General features: G+C 52.3%; 1 protein-coding gene across 3 annotated transcripts; it reads left to right on the top strand.

Annotated features, from left to right (window-relative positions):
* Nucleotides 1-7: 7 nt before the first annotated feature.
* Nucleotides 8-17,609, top strand: RNF166 (ring finger protein 166). 3 transcript variants are annotated; one of them, XM_050922621.1, is made up of 6 exons: nucleotides 8-201; nucleotides 9,978-10,134; nucleotides 12,826-12,938; nucleotides 13,622-13,736; nucleotides 14,676-14,783; nucleotides 16,764-17,609. In XM_050922621.1, exons 1-6 carry the CDS (start codon nucleotides 8-10, stop codon nucleotides 16,827-16,829), a joined length of 753 nt encoding a protein of 250 aa, XP_050778578.1. In that variant the 3' UTR covers nucleotides 16,830-17,609. The 3 variants fall into 3 exon arrangements, with proteins under 3 accessions (XP_050778578.1, XP_050778579.1, XP_050778580.1); XM_050922622.1 differs by lacking the exon at nucleotides 8-201 and adding an exon at nucleotides 2,576-3,619; XM_050922623.1 differs by lacking the exon at nucleotides 8-201 and adding an exon at nucleotides 3,632-6,501.
* The last annotated feature ends 1,761 nt before the right edge of the window (nucleotides 17,610-19,370 follow it).

Consider the following 19,370-nt stretch of genomic DNA (forward strand, 5'->3'; position numbering starts at 1 on the left):
CTCCCTCATGGCGGCCGCGATGTTCCGGAGCCTGTTGGTCTCCGCGGCCCAGCAGCGGCCTCAGGCCCCGGGCCCGGGCGGGACCCCGCGGGAGCAGCCGCCTGGCGGCCCCGCCCCGGACGCGCTGGAGGCGCAGTTCAGCTGCCCCATCTGCCTGGAGGTGTATCACCGGGCGGTGCGCGTGGCGGGCTGCGGCCACACGTGAGCGCGGGGCGGGCCGGGGGGAGCGGGCAACCCCCCTAGAGCCCAAAACCCCCCCGGGGCCCAGAACCTCCCCCCCGGGGCCGGGCCGGGGGGAGCGGGCAACCCCCCCGGGGCCCGGAACCCCCCCGGGGCCGGGAACAACCCCCGGGGCCGGGCCGGGGGGAGCGGGCAACCCCCCCCGGGGCCCGGAACCCCCCCCCAGGGCGGGGGGAGAACAACCCCCCCGGGGCCCAGAACCCCCCCCGGGGCCGGGCCGGGGGGAGCGGGCAACCCCCCCGGAGCCCGGAACCACCCCCGGGTCCCCACCCCTTCTCGGGGCACCCCTGGGACCCCCGTCACCTCCCCTCCCCCACCCCTTCTCGGGGCCCCATGGGACCCCCTCCCCTCCCCCACCCCTTCTCGGGGCACCTCTGGGATCCCCCCGTCACCTCCCCTCCCCCACCCCTTCTCGGGGCACCATGGGACCCCCCCGTCACCTCCCTCCCCCACCCCTTCTCGGGGCACCATGGGATCCCCCCCGTCACCTCCCTCCCCCACCCCTTCTCGGGGCACCATGGGACCCCCTCACCTCTCCTCCCCCACCCCTTCTCGGGGCACCCAGGGGACCCCCTCACCTCTCCTCCCCCACCCCTTCTCGGGGCACCCAGGGGACCCCTTCCCCTCCCCTCCCCCACCCCTTCTCGGGGCACCCAGGGGACCCCTTCCCCTCCCCTCCCCCACCCCTTCTCGGGGCACCCGGGGACCCCCCCGTCACCTCCCCTCCCCCACCCCTTCTCGGGGCACCCAGGGACCCCCCCGTCACCTCCCCTCCCCCACCCCTTCTCGGGGCACCCAGGGACCCCCCCGTCACCTCCCCTCCCCCACCCCTTCTCGGGGCACCCAGGGACCCCCCCGTCACCTCCCCTCCCCCACCCCTTCTCGGGGCACCCAGGGACCCCCCGTCACCTCCCCTCCCCCACCCCTTCTCGGGGCACCCAGGGACCCCCCCGTCACCTCCCCTCCCCCACCCCTTCTCGGGGCACCCAGGGGACCCCTTCCCCTCCCCTCCCCCACCCCTTCTCGGGGCACCCAGGGACCCCCCCGTCACCTCCCCTCCCCCACCCCTTCTCGGGGCACCCAGGGACCCCCCCGTCACCTCCCCTCCCCCACCCCTTCTCGGGGCACCCAGGGACCCCCCCGTCACCTCCCCTCCCCCACCCCTTCTCGGGGCACCCAGGGACCCCCCGTCACCTCTCCTCCCCCACCCCTTCTCGGGGCACCCAGGGGACCCCCCGTCACCTCTCCTCCCCCACCCCTTCTCGGGGCACCCAGGGGACCCCTTCCCCTCCCCTCCCCCACCCCTTCTCGGGGCACCCAGGGGACCCCTTCCCCTCCCCTCCCCCACCCCTTCTCGGGGCACCCAGGGACCCCCCCGTCACCTCCCCTCCCCCACCCCTTATCGGGGCACCCAGGGACCCCCCTGTCACCTCCCCTCCCCCACCCCTTATCGGGGCACCCAGGGACCCCCCTGTCACCTCCCCTCCCCCACCCCTTCTCGGGGCACCCAGGGACCCCCCTGTCACCTCCCCCACCCCTTCTCGGGGCACCCAGGGGACCCCTTCCCCTCCCCTCCCCCACCCCTTCTCGGGGCACCCAGGGACCCCCCGTCACCTCCCCTCCCCCACCCCTTCTCGGGGCACCCAGGGACCCCCCCGTCACCTCCCCTCCCCCACCCCTTCTCGGGGCACCCAGGGACCCCCCCGTCACCTCCCCTCCCCCACCCCTTCTCGGGGCACCCAGGGACCCCCCCGTCACCTCCCCTCCCCCACCCCTTCTCGGGGCACCCAGGGACCCCCCCGTCACCTCCCCTCCCCCACCCCTTCTCGGGGCACCCAGGGACTCCCCCTCTCACCTCCCCTCCCCCACCCCTTCTCGGGGCACCATGGGACTCCCCCTCTCACCTCCCCTCCCCCACCCCTTTTCGGGGCACCATGGGATTCCCCCTCTCACCTCCCCTCCCCCACCCCTTTTCGGGGCACCATGGGATTCCCCCTCTCACCTCCCCTCCCCCACCCCTTTTCGGGGCACCATGGGATTCCCCCTCTCACCTCCCCTCCCCCACCCCTTTTCGGGGCACCATGGGATTCCCCCTCTCACCTCCCCTCCCCCACCCCTTTTCGGGGCACCCATGGGATTCCCCCTCTCACCTCCCCTCCCCCACCCCTTTTCGGGGCACCCATGGGATTCCCCCTCTCACCTCCCCTCCCCCACCCCTTCTCGGGGCACCCATGGGACCCCCCTCTCACCTCCCATCCCCCACCCCTTCTCGGGGCACCCATGGGACCCCCCGTCGCCTCCCATTCCCTACCCCTCTCGGGGCACCCATGGGACCCCCCTGTCATCTCCCTCCCCCACCCCTTCTTGGGGGCACCCAGGGGACCCCCTCATCACCTTTCTCCCACTCCCAGCCCCCAACCCGGGGCCTCGAGCCTCTTCGCCAACCTACTCCTGCCCGCACTGTGGAGCCAGCCTGGCTTTCAGCCCTGCCTAGGGGGAGTTCGTGGATTCTTTCCCTGGGATTGAATGACCTGTCCATGCCTGACTCGCCCAAGGGGCTCATGAGCGATGGGGCGCTTGTCTTGAATGGAACGATTGAATTTTCAGCTTTGTTTGGAGTCTGTTTGGGCATTGCGTGATTGGAAGCTTCTTATGTTGTTGTATCAGATCATCTAACAGCTGCGGCACCTAGTTCCCTAAAACTACTCTATGCATGTGTCTTAGGTCTAGATTCCGCAGTGTGAGGCAATTGTAAATGTCAGAACATGCACTGCTTGTTTTGATCTATTTTAACTCTGGAGCAAACACTACTCTTACTAACAGTGGTGGTGTGCTTGTGTGGTATCGACAACGTGCAAAGGGCTTGGCGGAAGCATTCTGCCCTGAAAAGCTTACAGTCTGATTGGGCAAGAGATGAAAGAGACGGGATGGGAAGTGGCAGAAGGCAGCTTGAGGGGCAGTGTCCCTCGCCTCTGTTTGCCAGAAGCTGGGAATAGGTGACAGGGGATGGGTCACTTGATGCTTCCCTGTTCTGTTCATTCCCTCTGAAGGCATTGTCAGAAAGCAGGATACTGGGCTAGATGGACCTTTGGTTTGACCCAGTCTGACTCTTATGTTCAGTGCTAGCAAATGTCATATTCCATCGGTTTTGTTTTGATCTAGGGCGCAGGGGGAGCAGCAAGGTTTATAAGACGCCTGGAAGGAAGCATTTCATAGATCGTCCCTTGATTTTTCCTTCTCATTACAACCGGAAGTAGTTTCCAGGATATCTTGGAGATCTCCAGTTTCAATACTGGCAATGCTGAATGAAACAGCAAAACTTACTGCCTCCTTCACCATCTTGGACTTTACCTCAGTCTCCCCTCATCACCTCCTCAATGTAAATAGCTAAGCTAGGGAGTGGGGGGTAGTCCATGAGCTGCCTCCCAGGTGCGCCAGTGGTGGGCTCTTCAGCAGTGTGTGTGAGGGCAGAATGAGCACTGCATAGTAAAATGGCAGCTGGAGTGAAAGGAACGTCTACTAATGATGACACTAGCAGAAACTATGGAGCCTTGTAGTGCCCTGTGCTTGTATTGTTATCTGTGAATCTACTCAGAGGCTTCTGGGGAAACCCCATGAAGGACAGGCCCCTTCTTGGCAAAACAAGTTGAGAGAGAGCCTCGGGGCCTGTCTACACTACCAAGTTTTGTTGACAAAACTTATGTTGACACCCAAAAGTCGACAAAACAAAAATCGCCAAAGGATGTTCACACACGCTCCCTCTGGCAGATGATGTCCACATTGGAGATGCCGTTATCGACAGGGTGAGCAATGCACCGTGGGTATGTATCCCACAGTGCAGTGTTGTGGGAAGGAAGAGCTGATTACTGCGCATCTTGGGATTCTCTCACAGCCCCCTCAGCTACCACAGCAGCATCGTGAGTAGCTCGGTGAGCTCTCTGTGCTGAGGAATGGCAAAGCAGCACAGCAGACTGTCCCCGGCCCCATCCCCCGGCAGCAGCAGTCTGTGTCCCTAGTGCAGGGCAGAACAGGAGCATTTCCCGCAGCTTTGAAAGGGGAGGGGCACATGCCTGGAGGAGATCAAAACACTGAGCTGAGCAGTCAGGGCAGGCATTGTGGGATAGTGGCGGAAGCTAGTTCTGTGGACAGAACAGTCAGCAGTGTCTGCGCTGGCTCTTTGTTGACAATAAAGGGAGGGGAAAGGACAAAAGTCTCGGGTGGATGTTTTTCGCGACTAAAGTCCCATTGTAGTGTGTACGCTCTTTCTGTTTTGTCGCCAAAAGGCAGTTTGGGGGCCAAAACTTGCCCATGTAGACAAGCCCTCGCTTGATGATCAAGGACATTACATTCATCGGGAAAGGGAGGAGATAGGGTACAAACCCCTGGTTACGGGGTCATGCAGTTTAGCAGACAGACATCTAGGTGGTTCTGTTCATGTAAAATACACTCCTGCTGGTAGACAACTGTAGCTTGGTGATTTGAGTTCACCAGCAGTGGAAAAACTTGCAGCTGATGAGCTTTGCCCTGCGGTTCCAGGGAGTGCGCTGTCTGGGGCAGCATTTTCAGACTGAGCATCGCCTGAGGGTGGATGAGAGGCTAACTGTTTGGGGGACTGCAAATGACAGGGCCTGGCCTGCTGTCTTCTCTCTTGTGGTGTGAGTTTTCTGTATAGTGGTGGTGTGTGAAAAACTGTTAAATCAAACAGGGAACACAGGCACCTTTGACTATTTCCAAATGCTTACTTCTGAGCCATGTTCCCCTGGGGAAGTAAATAGTTAAAAGACACCTCAGCAGGCTGATGGGGCCCAAAATTCTTCTTGAACTTTCTTCAGAGCCTGAAAAATGTCCAGCTTCTCTAAATCACAGACTGCAGTTTAAAATTGCTCCTTCTCTGTTGGACCAATGACAAACCTGGCAGGTTCCGGGTTGGTCTGCAGGCCTCAGTCTCCGGCCGTTGCTCACTTTTGCTGTTGATGAGCCAGACAGGATCAGCAATTCCAAGACTCGGTTCAGAATGGGGCTTTCTCAGCAGAGCAGAGTGGAGGGACTCTGCAGTGCATGCTCCTACATCAAACCAAGCTGGCTGGTCCAGTTTTAGGCCTCTCTCTGTCCCAGTGGCATTCCTTTTATTGCTTGAGCTTCAGTGTCAGCACTGTGCCAGCGGATCAGGAGACAATGCTGGCCCCAACGAGCTTGCTGTTCTGGTACCTAGCCTTGCAATGGTGACTCCCGCAGGAGGCCTCCTTTTGTTCTGGTCCTCTTTGGGTCACTGGGGCGGCTTTGGCCTGCCTGCAGTACTGTCTCAGTAATGACTGAGCATGATGTGGAGGGCAGCCATGTCTATCACTGTGCCTATCCCTCCTGTAGACACAGTGGTGTATGCACCAGCTACAGGTAGAAATCTTGCAGGGGACAATGTTGGATGGCTTTGCTGTGAAGAGGAGGGAGCTGGCATTGGGGTCAGAATGGAAGGAAGAGATGGGTGAGGGCTGGGTCCCTGTGAGGGAGTAGGCAGGGATGAGGCTGTGGGCGAGCAGAGCTTTGAAGGTCCTATGCTTACGCTTTGTGGGGAATGGTAGAGTCCGCACAGGTGGCTGGCGACATGATGCAGGTTGCTAGCAGCATCTGGAGGGAGAAGCAGGGAGACCTGAGAGCAGATTGCAGGAGTTAAGGAGAGGTAACCAATGTGCACGTGAGGCTTTAGATCTTGTCTTCACTAGGAAAACGTTGTGGGAGCTAGAACCTGAACCCAAGAGACAGTAGTCAGTAGTGATGGCAAAGGCAGCATTGGGAGGGATTTGGAGAAGCTGTGGGTTTATTTGACCAAAGTGCCTTTGAGTCGGTGACCAAACTACTTAACTTGCTACGTCACCCTGCCTGTCTAATGGGCTGGACTCTTGGCGAGCTGCCTGTGCTAACAGACCCTACGAGGATCCCGAGGTCCTTTCCTCTGTGCGATATGCTGCACTGGAAGCTGCTGAGGAGAGGAGTGTGGGTGGAAGGCAGGTTCGCTGGTGGCTCCCTGCTTTTGTTCAGGAGCAGAGTAGTGACCATGTGAATTCTGCCTCCCAGCAGGAGCTGCTTGTACATATGTATCTATCACCCTCTCCTCATGCCACTGATCCAGAGAGACTGGCAGGAAGTGCAGCTTTTGGGGACACCTGCTGCCTTTAATGTGTGAGAGAGTCCATCTTTGCACCAAGCAGGGGGGTCACTGAGGACTGTCACGCCAGTGGCAGGAAACTAACCAAGTGGCATGAGGTGAGTGTTGGAACTGACATGTACCACAGTGCTCTGCATTGTCATGTTCTTGTGTTACCATCATGCTTGCAGGCCCCAACTGAGGCAAGGCCTTAGTGTGCTGTGTAAACACACAGTGAGTCAGTCCCTGCCCTGAAGAGCTTAGCTAAGTAGACAAGACAGGCAAAGGGTAGGAGAATGCAAAATGGGGCCAATGGTATTTCCTAATAGGGAACTGCAACAAGGAGATGAAGCAACTTGCTTGGAGTTGCACAGGGAGCATATGACGGAGCCACGTTTTGTTTTGACATTTTCAAAAATAAAAATTCTGGTTGTCTGGTTCAAAATGACATTTCGTTTTGAAATTTCAGCTCATTAAAGTAGGACAGGGTAGAGAAGAAAGGTCAAGTCGAAACAAGACGTTCTGATTGATCTGAAACGGAAAAAAATCCATGTTTTAGTACTGAAGTTTGAGATTTTGACTTTTCGTCCCAGCCTGAGATGGGGGCCGGTCAGATTTCCATTTTTCAAATATTCATGGGACCAATAAAAACATTTCCCACCTAGGTCTAAACTGAAACATCCAACCCCACTCCAAGAGTTAGTCGTGGGCGACAAGGCGGTGTTGGGTAAACTCCACTCTGTGTTATTGGGGAGCAGACAATGAACTGATTGCATGTGGACCTTAAATAATTATGGATTAATTGCAGATTCTGTTTGTCTATTTCAGAGCTGTTGAACATGTTTGGGATGAGCAAGGGAGGGAGGGGGTTCTTAATATAGCTGTCTGGAAACTTTCCAGGCTCAAACTATCAGGGCTTTGGAGCGGAGGCCAGAGCTGGAGAGCGGAGCAGCTCCGGAGCAGTGGAGCTGCAGGTTTTTGCCTGGAGCTGGAGGGAGCCGGAGCACAGCTCCAAAGCCCTGCAAACTATAGCTTCCAGTTTATTTTCAACAGGGATCCCAGTTCATCTGTACAGATGTCTATAGTTTTCCTTTTGCTCAAGATAAAACAGTACTGACAACTAGCTGCTCCGCTCCAGACAAATCCGTTCACAGTGGTAAGGCTGATGTGCTACCAAGAGGGATTTTCCATTTGCCGTTTTTGTCTCACCCATAGCCAAGAGGCTTGTTTCCAGTAGAAAATATTATTTCCTAGAATTTCCTCTCCGGTACTTGATTTGAGGTCCCTGCCTCTGCAGGCATAAGGACTTTGGGGGTGAGGGATAGCTCAGTGGTTTGAGCATTGGACTGCTAAACCTAGAGGTTGAGATTTCAATCCTTCAGGGGCCATTTAGGGATCTGGGGCAAAAATCTGTCTGGAGATTGGTCCTGCTTTGAGCAGGGGTTGGACTAAATGACCTCTTGAGGTCCCTTCCAACCCTGTATTCTGTGATTTGTGATCCCCAGCCTAATCTCAATGTGTCCTGGCCTATTACTTACTTCCCGTGAAGTCCTAAATGGCTTGTTTTTGAAAATCATTGCGTGACCATCTGCAGCGAAAGCACATTAACTGGTGTTGCCGCCTCGCTGTGGGTCTCCGGATCACTGCTCTAATGCTTCCTGCCCTTTGTGGTTCAGAGCAGAGCACTCTTTGCCAGCTCGTATTTTGTGCATGGGTACACATGGAGATCAATTAGATCCTATTCGTGTGATGCTGTGTAGTGCAGCATGGAGTCTGCCAAGGGCAACAGGCTCCTGTCTGCTTTCTGGCACATACTCCTCGAACGCTCCTTCTCACTACACGTCTACAGACAGGCCTGACGTTAAAGGTGGTGCACCTGTCATTCACTCTAACTGAAGAAGTGTCGTTGGGGTATTCCCAACATCCCTTTGGCATGGCCCAGGCTGGCTGCAGTAGGTTCTAATAGTGCTGCTCAGCCCCAGAGAGTGGTCACTTCTCTCCAGCAATTGAAGTCTGGATAGTTCTGAATTGGTGTGTGGAGATTTAACCCTCCAGCTACTATGGAAAGACAGTCACGTTGGTAGGTCCTCACTTTAACTTGCAAGTTTAACCCTGGGGCACAGGTGAATTCCTGGATGGATGGTGCTATGAGCAGAAGCAGACCTAACTCTGGCCTTTGTTAGCATCCAGGTACTCTGTGTTGGTTTAAAGGAGTAGTGTGGCAAGTATGTCACTTGCATGGCTTCTGCTGTCTGGTTAGGTGAACACCTCTATTTGTGTTCCTCTGTGGCCCCCATCACCGCAGTATGTCAGCTCAGCTGTGCAGAAACAGCCTGGAACAAACCAACCTGACTCACTTGTTTTCCTTAATGAAGGACCAGACGGTAGAAGGGTGTCCCCTTCCCCAAAGGCCAAGTCCATTGACGATCTCGCTCCTAATTCCCGCAGGCTTGGGAACCAAGGATCCAGAGGGGCTGACTTTGCCCCAGACAGCATCGCTAGCTCTCGGCACGTGATCTGAAACCTTCTTAATTCTAGCATAAGATACCCTTCTGTGAGAGGCCACGGGGGAGAGGAGTGGGGTGTGGTGATGCAAAGCCAGATCTTTTTGCACAGCCTGAACCTCTTAACCACATCGGGTCAGCCCCTGCAGATGCTACTTTGGCTGCAGCCTGACATGTGCTCACTGGCTCCTGGGGAGCAAGCCTGCCTTCCTGTGGGGGAAACAACCTGAGCGTGTTTGGTCTGTTGCGGTCATGCATGCAATGGGCATGTTCAGCTCTGTGCAAGTCCCTCACTTAGAAGCCCTGCCCCCTGGCCATCTGTTCTGGACACATCCAGATCCTTCTCTTTGGACCCTTGGCCATTGCAACCTGGCTGGGTGCTCTGGTAGCTCTGTCTCTGGAGGTACTCGTAGAAGTCTCTGCATGTATAAAGCATCCGTTTTCAGATGGTAGGGAGAAGCTGCCAGAGAAGGCAAATTGGCCAGTAGGTTCAGTAGTCCTGTGTGACTAGTTTGGGAAATTCAAGGAAGTGTCTAGATTATGCAGGAGGGAGGTGGCAAACTACAGCAGGAGAGTAGTGGCCAGAAGGAACAAGTAGGTGGACTTCTCAAGTCTTGGCTCCAGGTGGCCTATGAGCCCCCCACATGGCCCCATAAAGCAGAGTGGGGTGGCTGAATGAGGCCTGTAACTCAGATGCACAGTGTGTTGCTTTTTAAACAGGAGTCAGGAGTTGCTGATTGCTGCGTATTAGTAGCGCATTGATGTGTAATGAGGTAGTTCAGCCTGCTGGATCTACTCGGAGGAACCGTTTCCATGCCCCAAGGTCTCATAGATGTTACTAGATCTTTGGTGGCTACCAAAAATCTCCTACCAGCTTCCTAAAGTCTGAGGAGAACCCAGTTTCATTGATCTGTGTGGGATCAATTCCTGCACCCCCAAGGAGGCAGTAAGCAGGGCTTCCTATGAGTAGGTGTGTCAGAGGGCATGTGCAGGGGGACCAAAATGCCATGGGGCCCTTTCCTCTCCTCCCCTGGGCTGTGATAAATAGTGGTTCTCCTCTGAGCAACTTAATGGTTTTGTTTCTCCTCCAGATTTTGCGGGGAATGTTTGCAACCATGTCTCCAAGTGCCATCTCCTCTTTGCCCGCTCTGCCGCATGCCCTTTGACCCCAAAAAGGTGGAGAAGGCCTCCAATGTGGAGAAGCAGTTGTCCTCCTACAAGGCTCCCTGCAGAGGGTGCAGTAAGAAGGTAATCCCTCTGAGCGGGTCCAGTTGTGACTGCCCCATACCTGATATTGTGGGGGCAGGACAGGTGTGGGTGACACCTCATGTGGCCCATTGTACTAGTCAAGGTTTTGTCCATGCCCAGATGAGTGTTGGTTTATGTCTGAGCACAGTATCTGTTTCAGGGGTTACTTCCAAAGATTGTGGATGGGAGGCAAGTGGGATGCTCCACTACCAGGCATGTGGCTTGGAACCTCGGGGCAGCAAAACAACGGGTGCCCCACCGCTATAAGAAAACCTGACTTTTGCTCCAGTCGGGGAGGCGATCAAATAGCAGGGAGGGCGGCCTTGTACTCAAAGTCAGAGTGGAAGTCAAGAGAGCTGTGTTCTGTTCCTAGCTCTGTTACAGAGTCACGGTGTCTCCTTGAGTCAATCACTTACCCTCTCTCTGCCTCAGTTTCCCATCTGGACAATGAGGATAATGCTTCCTACATCAGAGGTGCTGAGGCTTAAATCGGAAATATTTATGAAGTATTAGCAATGCTCTCTTGCAGGCCAAAGTCAATATTTTATTAAGGGGTGCATCTTTTAAAAAGGAAACCTAGGCCCTTATTTTCTCCCTCTGTTGCTTAACCTTTCCTAGGAGATAAATATCTTCAGGTTTCTACTAAAATTCATCCTTTCCCCGTAACAATCATCTTCCCCCACTCCTGTGTTTGGAATCAGCACAGCTCCATGCCTAGTTCTTGTTAAGGAGTTCACTGCTCACTGAACAGTGATGCAGACATACCACGGGAGCATTAATTCCTCAGCACCGGGGCATATTATAGTGGCAAGGTTGCGCTGCTGTAGTTAAGGTTGTGTTAAGACTTCTGTTTAAAGGTGTAACTTCCTAAGTCCTCTAAAATGAGCATGCTTAGATGGATTCCTTTGAAGTTTGCTGTACCTCAGGAGAGTGCAGGGTGTGGCTAATGACCCCAATGTTTCCTTTTTGTCCTTTAATGGTGTTCGATCAGTGGTTCTCAAACTTTTGTACTGGTGACCCCTTTCACATAGCAAACCTCTGAGTGCAACCCCCTGATAAATTCAAAATGCTTTTTAATATATTTAACACCATTATAAATGCTGGAGGCAAAGCATGGCTTGGGATGGAGGCGGACAGCTTGTGACCCCCCATGTAATAACCTTGTGACCCCCGAGTGGTCCCGATCCCCAGTTTGAGAACCCCTGTGTTAGATGGAATCCTGTGGGTGAGAGCGAATAGGTTGTAGAAGTAGGTGAAGAGCTTGTGCATTTCAGTAACTCTGGATTGGCTGAGTAATGGGGTCAGTGTGTGTGTATTGGGCCACTGCTGAAAGATGGCAGAGTTAACATTGCATGGGCTCCTTAACTGTGGATTTCCTGCGTTTCTAAATTTGAGTTTTGCTCAATTCAGTGTTCTGCAAGGGGACATACCACCAAGCAAGCTTAACTCTGTGTTACCATAGTTTTTTGCCGCTGAATTTAACATAGATGTTTAGACTCCAGCGAACACTCCTCACGAAGCAAATCAAATTCTGGAACCCAAAATACTTGCTACAATGCTTGGTAAAGCTCCAGCTGGTGGTTATACCCAGGGGATCTCCTGGTTGGCTGGCTGAGTTTCACACACAGTGCTGTTCAACTTGAGACCTTAGGTACATGGCCCTTGTGAAATCCTGCACTGTTGCTGCTTATGAACCCGCAGGGCCCCTGCAGGAAGGGCTGTGAGATATCTGAGCTATACCAGCTTTGCTGCCTACCGTGAGGTGGTGCTGTGCTCAGATGAAACATCTTTGTCCTAACGCCCTTTGGCAGTAGACTGGTGCCATTATTAAAATAGCGGAGCCTTCCAGAGAGACTTGGGACAACATAAGAACAGTGGGAAAAACCCCAAGTGGTGCAGCTGGTGTTTCATCTCTCTTGTTTATTAGCAGCCTTACAGAGTGGGATGCTCTTCCCTTTAGAGCTGGTGAAAGAAGCTGGATTGACAACCTGAGAGAACAGCAGAGAGTAGGTCTAACTAAGGCATTGTCCTGCCATCATGCCTCACCCCTGCCGTGAAGGGGCCATCATGCCTCTGAGACTGGCAGTAAAGTTGTTCGTTTGTGGTGGCTTTGTGATGTGAACATCTGTCACCTTGAAGACTGAGACCCTTTCCCTTTGCTGCTCCAACGCCTCACATGCTGTCAAGTGAATAACTCCATAACTCCTTGTGTACCTTTGAGCCTGGCATTTGTGTTCCTTGTTGAGAACTTGACTGTAAAGTTTGGGTTGCCTTGAAGAGCAGGAGCTCTGCCATGACTTGCTTTGGTCTTATGGAAAGGAAATGGGCTTTCTTAACCGTCTCTGGGATCAGCTAGACTAACCCACCCCATTCCTCCGAAATCCTGCATCTCCTCACTGGAGCTGGTTGGCTGATTGTTTTAGTTGACTATAACGAGACACACTTTGGCCCAGCAATTCCACATTGGTGCAGATTGATGTGCAATAATCCTAGTTGTCTCCTGTATTCTGGCGCCTGTCAAAGCGTTTGGGGAGGCTACTTTCTTGAGCATACTGGTTTGCTTGAGAGCGTGGCATCTCCCTTGTTTTCTTCTTTCTGGAGAAATGCATCCCTTGCTCCTTGGGGTTCTCAAAGATTGTCCTGGCTGTCCAATAATCAGTTTCTTTTTTCTCCCTTTGTTTGTCTTTCTAGGTGACCCTAGCGAAGATGAGATCCCACGTTTCATCCTGCGCTAAGGTTCAAGAGCAGATGGCCAACTGCCCGAAGTTTGCTCCGGTGGTCCCAACTTCCCAGCCCATTCCCAGGTATTAAAATTCCAAATTCAACCACTTCACAGGGGAATCCTCCCAGTTCATTTTCTGTAACAAATTACTGTTTAAACAGTGCCACAAGATGAACCAGAATTTGTTAGATCAAATCTGGCCTTGAATTTTAGAGGGATTTCGAAGTAGGCTTTTCCAAAACCTGACCCGACACAAATGTCTACATGATTTAAAAAAAAAAAATCCAGTGGAAAAGCTTTTTCTTAAACAAATAAGACTCCCCTGGACCATTTGCAGCTCTAACATTGTGCGGCATTGCTCTAGTGCCTGAGAAACTGGGGGAGTAGACTAGAAACTGCCTGAAAACAAAAGGGAAACTGACTAATTTGTTGTTTTGCCAGCTGGGAGAGATGCAGAAAGTAAACTGTGTGGCTGGTAAAGTAGGTAAGCTAGACTTCAAAAACTCTTTGAACTTGATTCTGCTCTCACTGACTGTGATGCAGATATGGAGTAATTCCACTGCAGGTGCATCAGCATGTGATCCAATCTTTGCCTTCAGTCTAAGGTGGTATTTGGTGCTCGTGTGAGGGAGTGACTCATGGTGTATCAGATCCTTTGGAGTCCGCTGAGGTCGGCTTGTCTCTGTGAAGCCTGTTCAGTTTTAACCTGTCCTCTTCCCTGTCGGTCTCTGTTGTGTTGAATTCTTGACTGCTGTTTCTTTTTAGCAATATTCCAAACCGTTCCACTTTTGTCTGTCCTTATTGTGGAGCCCGGAACCTGGACCAGCAGGAGCTGGTCAAGCACTGCATGGAGAACCACCGCAATGACCCCAACAAAGTGGTGAGCTTTCCTCAGGCAGACGGGCGAGAATTTCCATGTCTGGCTCTTTGCTCGTAAACTTCTTACTGGGCAGAGAACGGGAGCAGGGTAACCTCCAGTGAATTGGAAGTCTGCTTATTTCAATCAATCCCCTGTTCAGAGTCAACGGGCACACACATCTGCTTCTGGACATAAAGTACTATCCGCATTTCTAGCTCATTTAATCTTTGTTAAATCTCTTTGACAGGCAGACACGGAGCTGGATCTATTAGCTTTGCTCGAGGTGCATTGCAGAGCAAGAACTGGGTTAAGCCTAGATTTCAGTGCTGTCTCCCTAACTCTAATGGTTTTGCTTTGCCACTCACTTTCCACTATAATAGGCTGTGACTTTTAAGGGCCTCTTGTGCTTCTGAGATCGGAGCTGCTTCTGTGTCTCTAAATGCAGCGTGCCTTTAAGCTCCCAGAGGGATCACAGCTTTTTGGCAGGGAACCCTCTGCACTTGATTGATTGTATTTCCTGTGTCTGATTCTGGTCCTAAGCCTATTGCGCTCAACACTCATCGGTGCTAAAAGGGACCATCTCTAGATTGCAAACACCTCTTTAACCCACTAGAGCATCCCCAAGGGTTCTCAACACTCTGTCACTTTCATGCACCATTCCCACAGTTACACATTTCCCACAGGGGCACATGTGAGTTTGCATAATGTCTAGGCAGTCTCGAAAATCTGCCCAACGAGTCTGGAGGCTTCCAGCGCTGATTGACGTGCCTAGCTCTCCAGCTTGTGTAGATGTACAGCCTCCCTTGGAGAGGGTGTTTGCAGAAATTGCCTCTGACTGATAGAAATTCAAAAGGAAATCTAGTCCTGCTAGTGTCTAGGCTGTGGGCGGCAGGCAGGGTTCCAAGAACTGCACCACATTGCTGGTCTCATGACTTCCCTTTCCTCTCCTGTATGTTCTAGGTGTGCCCTGTCTGTTCAGCGATGCCCTGGGGGGACCCCAGCTACAAGAGCGCCAACTTCCTGCAGCATCTCCTACACAGGCACAAGTTCTCCTATGACACCTTTGTGGTGGGTACTGCCTGAAATCAAAGTTCAAGTCGCTTAGGGCCCTGGCTGTTCCCGCTGACCACGTTCCAGCCCTTAAGCAGCTGGCGTTGGCTTCACATGTGGCTGGCCCATATGAAAACGCCACTTTTGTGTGCAATTATTGCACAGTTTTCATGCTGAGCTGTCAGTTACTGGCATCTTTTAGTGGGGGAACGGAAGGGGAAACGTTTTCTTCTGTATTGCAGGTATCTGTGCAACCAGCTAAGTGGCCTTGAAATAACTTCTGCCTTTTAGATAGAATCACATCTATACTGAGACAAAACAGCATGTTGGAATGGTGACGCAAGACTCTCCAATAGGCTGTGGCAAGAAACTATGCTGAACTGTAGAAAGTTCCCCTAGCAGAATACATGAGTACAGGAGGGTTGGGGGAGGGGTCCTGTCTGAAGGCTGAGCTTTGTTCTTGTGGCCTGCACTTACGGGAGTCTGCTGTATGTTGCTTTATTATTATATTATTGCAATAGCGCCTTGAGGCCCAAGGGAGGGATCTGGGGCCACGGAGCTGGAACCTGGAGATGCACGCAATGGAACAGATTCCTGGCAGTGGGAGCTTCGTCTGAGTGACGAACTTCGCCAGGTTGGGATCAATGAGGCCAGGCAATGGAGTTGGGAAAGGAAGAGTATTTAAGTTTATCAGCTCATGTGTCCCTTTTAAACACACTGGAAAATAAGCAAGAAAAGTGTCACTGAAAACCTGCTGGGACTACGAAGTTCCAGCCAAATGTGCTGTCAAGTTCATACCAGCCTCTACATGCAGGCTGACTCTCACCTGAGCTTGATGCATTTTTAACGAACAAGGTTTTTGAGAGAGGTAAAGCCACTAATTCAGGAGTTGGGTTGCATTTAGCAGGCTCCACACTGCCCTTTGGCACACAGCACAAGCTCCCTCCGCAGTCTGCACTGGGGACTTGAGAGAAGTGAGCTGGTGGTAATTCTGTACGAGTAGTCACTGTTCCAGCCAGCCTCAGGACGATCTCCATCCGTGAGAAGCTGGCCAGGCTGTACTGGCATCTCACCAGAAGCAAAGGTCCAAGATGTGGCCATAAGCAAATACCCGTGTTGTACAAACAGCTGTGGGGCATGTGCCCAAAAGGAGTGTTGTATAACATTGGACTGGCTGAGCCCAGCCCCTCGCTCTGAGACGTGCTCTCGCACAGCGGCGTTGGAAGCTGAGCTCCAGAGACCATTCAGAAATATGGAACGTGCACAGTGTGCCACGTCCTTCTCTGGTGCGGTGTGCAGATGAGAACTCTGGCAGGTCTTCCTCGTGGTTAATCTTTATGTGGGTGTGGGGTGGTACTCGCCCCTCAAAGGCTGCAGCCAGGGCAGTTGTGCTCCAGGGACCTTGTAGATAAACTCCTGTTTGTATCTGCCATTATCATTTGGTAGATTAGATTCCAGAGTGACTGTTAACCTCAGAGGACAGATACTAAGCTTTGAAATATTTGCACGTCTCATTTTTCAAAGGATCCTCATGGTCATGTAGCTTGTGCCCAAATTTGGGTATTGGACAAAAAAAATTGTGGTGTTGATAGAAACCTTTTTTGACTTTGTAAATGAAACCTTTTCAATTGCCTGCGTCTTCCTGCTGTGTGTAGGCAAACCAGAGTGTGAAAATGAGGCTAGAACTGACCAGTTTAACTTGACTGTCCTTTTAACATGCAAGAAATAAGCTTAGAAAGGTAAATGAATGTCCTGTTCTTTGCAGCCTGGCCTGTCTGAGGTGGCGGTAATTGCACAGGTGAGGTTTCTTGTAATCATGTGGCTGTTTTGACAGTGCCCCTGATCTGAAAGGAAGGTCAATGTGAAGATTCTTTCCGCTTGGCATTCTGGCACTTTCTTGAGAATGTCACAGCACCCGGGCAGACAGCTCATTAATGCAGGGGAGATGCACTGACTCCTCGTCAGCCTCTCTGACCTGTTCGCTCTTCTTGTTCCCAGGACTATAATATCGATGAAGAAGCAGCGTTGCAGGCTGCGTTGGCGCTCTCCCTCTCGGAGAACTGAAGGCGACTGCTGAGCAGCGGTGTGGATCCTTTGCACAGGTCGCCTTTCCGCTAGGAGAGGTGTGACACTTGTTAATCCCTCTGCATTCCCTAGAGATTAGGCAGCCCATCTCTGGTTAAATTGCACCTTGTTTAATAAGGTGGAATCTTTCGTTGCACAATGAAATGGTGAGCGAGCGTGATCTGGTGAGAGTGACACCGGCTGGATGGGAAGAGGCAAAGGTGACCTTACCAAATGTTTGTTTTTTCCAATTGGGCATTTCATATCCATATACGGAGTATATAGCTCTCTATATTTATTATTAGATGCTTTTTGGCACCGTTGCTCCTCTTATTTGTTGCAGTTAATGGGTACATAAAACAGTGATGCATTTTATGTAAAATGCCCTAGATTTCAATTCTTATCCATGGGGTTTTTTTAAAGCGTTGAGCGTTTTTTAACCTCGTAAGAGTATTTATTGAGATGTTGGCCCTCCATCCTCCTGAGGGCATGAGCGGTCTATTGCTCAGCTCTATTGCTGCTGCTCACGGAAGGCCAGAGGCAACGAAGCGCATTGGTCTAAATCTGGGAGCGAATCTGCTGCTCTCAGATACCGCTATAACAGGTCTGTTAAAAAGAGCTAGGTAGAAATGGGAAGGAATACTGTCCTGCCACTGGCATTCTTTCACTTCCTCATTTTGTACTGGCTTTTGTGATACTAGAGTTCTTGCATTTTTTCTACATTAATCGGTGTGAGACCTTTTCACGTTTTATAAAGCCAAAAAAAGCAGTTACTCTTCATATTGCAATATTTGTGTTTGACTAGGAACAATAGTATTTTTATGGAACCTTATTAAGAAAAAAGTTATATTTTTTAAACACATGCTGTGGATTCAAGAACTGGGGTGGGGTGGGGAACTGCTGGAACCTGGAATTGAGAGGGGGCTCTTTTCCATTTGCACCTGAGCAACAGAAAGGTTGCATTGTTTCGTATTTATTTTTTGGGGTCAATTTTTATTTTTTATTTTATTTTATTTGCCATGCTGGATCAGACGTGTGACCCAAGCATGGGAGGGCGGTACTCAGAGTTACTCACCAGGCATTAACAGGGGTGTTGGTCAATGGATCAAGTCCACTTCTGAAAGAAAATAAAAACTGTGAATAAACTACAAGCTGTATGTGTCTCCAAGATGCAACACCCTACGAGTTGTTCAGCAGAGGGGGTGTTCTCTGGGGCAACAGCCCCATTAGAATTAGCATACCAAGGAGCGGGCCAGTTAGCGTCTTGACTCCAGGCTGTTCATTCACTTCTGTCGGCATGGACGAGCTGTTTGGCTGGGACTGTGAGGGGGCTGAGCTGGTCCTAGCTTGGCAGAGCTCAGTTCAGCAGTGGTCTGGTGTTTAGAAGTACATGCAGTACAGTGTGACAAGCAGACTGCCTTCCACTGTTAGTACTAACTTTAGGACTCTTAAGTCCATGAGTGCTAATGTGTGTGACTATGGCGTCTACAGTGTGCAAATCCAGCCTCGGGCTGTGGCATGGAAACTGTAGTTAGGGACTCAGATTCTAGTCACCTGTGGAGAAGGAAACCGATGCTCCTCAGCAGCCATCCAGAGATTGGTCGGGTCTCCGTGATCCCGGGGCAAAGATTTGGGAGCTCACTGGGAGTGACGCCAGTAGGATAATTTATAATAAACGTCGTGCCCCAGATTTTTTTTTCTGTTACAACTAATTTTACAGCATTAAATCGTATAAGGACATGACTGCAAAACTCTCCGTTGGTGTGAAGTTAAACCCAGCATCTAGTGCTGGCCCTGTCTGAGACAGGACACAACTCAACAGGCCCTTTGTCTGAGGGCGTGGCAGGCCCTGAAATCAGATAGAGATCTGTTTGTAACCAACCAGGTGGCTGAAACTTTGGCCTAGCTGCATGCATTCTTCCGGGGGGCCAGGAGGCTGTCTGGGCATGCTCAGTTCCAGGCTCTTGCTGTAGTGTAGAATCAGACCAGCTTAATCTTTCTGCACTGTGAAGATCACTTCCTCATTTGCTCCTTGGCCGCTGCGGGCACCTCTCTGGGGATAGGGCAGATCTGACCAAAGGGTTGGGCTGAGCCTTCTTTTAAGGGAGTTGAAATTCATTTTGGAATAGTATGGCAACAAAGAATGCTGGGAAACAGACTGACTGGAGCAGGGTGCTCTTCCCATGGCAGGGAGACATGTCTCTTCAGTTAATTTGTCCTGCCAGTGCAGTTAGGAAGGAAGTGCTGGGAGTTTTGACAGTACATTTCCCTGTCTAGTTTCTGCCCAAGTCTGTCACTTAAACATCGTTGGTGACATTGCATTGACTGTCGTTCAATGGGTCTGTGTAGCACCTGTTTAAACCACCTCCTTGTACTGACTTGAGCCCTGATGTTCCCCACCTTAGATGCCAAGCCTCAGACAGATGCTGCACACAGCCCCTTTCTTCCCAGCCAGTGAGAAATGGCTGCTTGTCAGTGGGCCAGTTCTGTCCGTAACTGACCTCTGGGATCCCCATTGCTGGATCCGCCTTTCTGCAGGGA

Source organism: Gopherus flavomarginatus, chromosome 14 (assembly GCF_025201925.1).
Source record: "Gopherus flavomarginatus isolate rGopFla2 chromosome 14, rGopFla2.mat.asm, whole genome shotgun sequence".
In the NCBI taxonomy this organism is placed as follows: Eukaryota; Metazoa; Chordata; order Testudines; family Testudinidae; genus Gopherus; species Gopherus flavomarginatus.

Bases quoted from the DNA above. Each gene is read 5' to 3' on its own strand.
- RNF166 (XM_050922621.1), top strand. From the start codon at position 8: ATGGCGGCCGCGATGTTCCGGAGCCTGTTGGTCTCCGCGGCCCAGCAG. The intron at 12,939-13,621 runs GTATTAAAATTC...GTTTCTTTTTAG, and splicing joins ACTTCCCAGCCCATTCCCAG to CAATATTCCAAACCGTTCCA. The intron at 14,784-16,763 runs GTGGGTACTGCC...TCTTGTTCCCAG, and splicing joins TCTCCTATGACACCTTTGTG to GACTATAATATCGATGAAGA.